General features: G+C 63.4%; 1 protein-coding gene across 1 annotated transcript in view; it reads left to right on the top strand.

Moving 5' to 3' along the window:
• The window catches only part of COMP (cartilage oligomeric matrix protein), a gene marked incomplete at its 3' end in the record, with an annotated part of 14,411 nt that overhangs the window by 12,817 nt on the left and 568 nt on the right, over positions 1-1,026 (top strand). Inside the window, exons 15-17 of the mRNA XM_010132535.1 lie at positions 142-190; positions 471-667; positions 806-978. Of these exons, the coding sequence (XP_010130837.1) occupies positions 142-190; positions 471-667; positions 806-978 (419 nt within the window). The remainder of the gene's footprint in view (positions 1-141; positions 191-470; positions 668-805; positions 979-1,026) is intronic.

Below are 1,026 nucleotides of genomic sequence, written 5' to 3'. Positions count from 1 at the left end.
AAAAGCGTCGGCAGGCTCCGGCCTGCTGTGCCGAGCGCTGCCCCTGCAGCGTCACCCCCGCGACCTCTCCCCGGTCGCTTATCGAGAGCGAAGCTGGGCTGGTTGGAGCTGAGCTGACGCGTCGACCTTCTCTTTTCTCAGGGCATGGAAATTGTGCAGACCATGAACAGCGACCCTGGCCTGGCTGTCGGTGAGGCTCTGCTTTCATCACCCCTCACCACCTGCGCGCTCCTCAGCGCAGCTTTTGCCAGCACTTTATGATCCCCCCACCTCCCGGGCAAGTGTTTTCTGTAGGAGGCCGGGACGTGGCTTAGTAAAAGCGTCGGCAGGCTCCGGCCTGCTGTGCCGAGCGCTGCCCCTGCAGCGTCACCCCCGCGACCTCTCCCCGGTCGCTTATCGAGAGCGAAGCTGGGCTGGTTGGAGCTGGGTGCGGGGCGAGAGGGCTCCTTGCAGCGTTTGCCTGCCTGTAGGCTACACAGCCTTCAACGGGGTGGACTTCGAGGGCACCTTCCACGTCAACACGGCCACAGATGACGACTACGCTGGCTTCATATTCGGCTACCAGGACAGTTCCAGCTTTTACGTGGTCATGTGGAAGCAGATGGAACAGACCTACTGGCAGGCGAACCCCTTCCGGGCAGTGGCAGAGCCTGGAATTCAGCTGAAGGTAAAGCCCCCAGCGAAAGAGAGCTCAGCCGAGGGCCTCTGCCTCGCTCTTAGCTGTGCTGCTGAGACTCGGCCCCTGGGGCCCAGCCTCGGTCGGTCACTCCGGCACCCGCACGTTTTACCGGTCTCTTTGTGGTAGGCGGTGAAGTCCAAAACGGGCCCCGGCGAGTACCTCCGCAATTCCCTCTGGCACACGGGGGACACCACGGACCAGGTCAAGCTGCTGTGGAAAGACCCGCGCAACTCTGGCTGGAAGGACAAGACGTCGTACCGCTGGTTCCTGCAGCACCGGCCGCAGGTCGGCTACATCAGGCGAGGGGAGTTCTGCTGCATGGGCACGGCTGGCCTGCACGGCCCAAC

The sequence above is a fragment of the Buceros rhinoceros genome, unplaced genomic scaffold, assembly GCF_000710305.1.
Source record: "Buceros rhinoceros silvestris isolate BGI_N320 unplaced genomic scaffold, ASM71030v1 scaffold20073, whole genome shotgun sequence".
NCBI classification, from domain to species: Eukaryota; Metazoa; Chordata; class Aves; order Bucerotiformes; family Bucerotidae; genus Buceros; species Buceros rhinoceros.
Note: the sequence above shows the minus strand (reverse complement) of the source record. Positions and strands in the feature narration are given on the sequence as shown.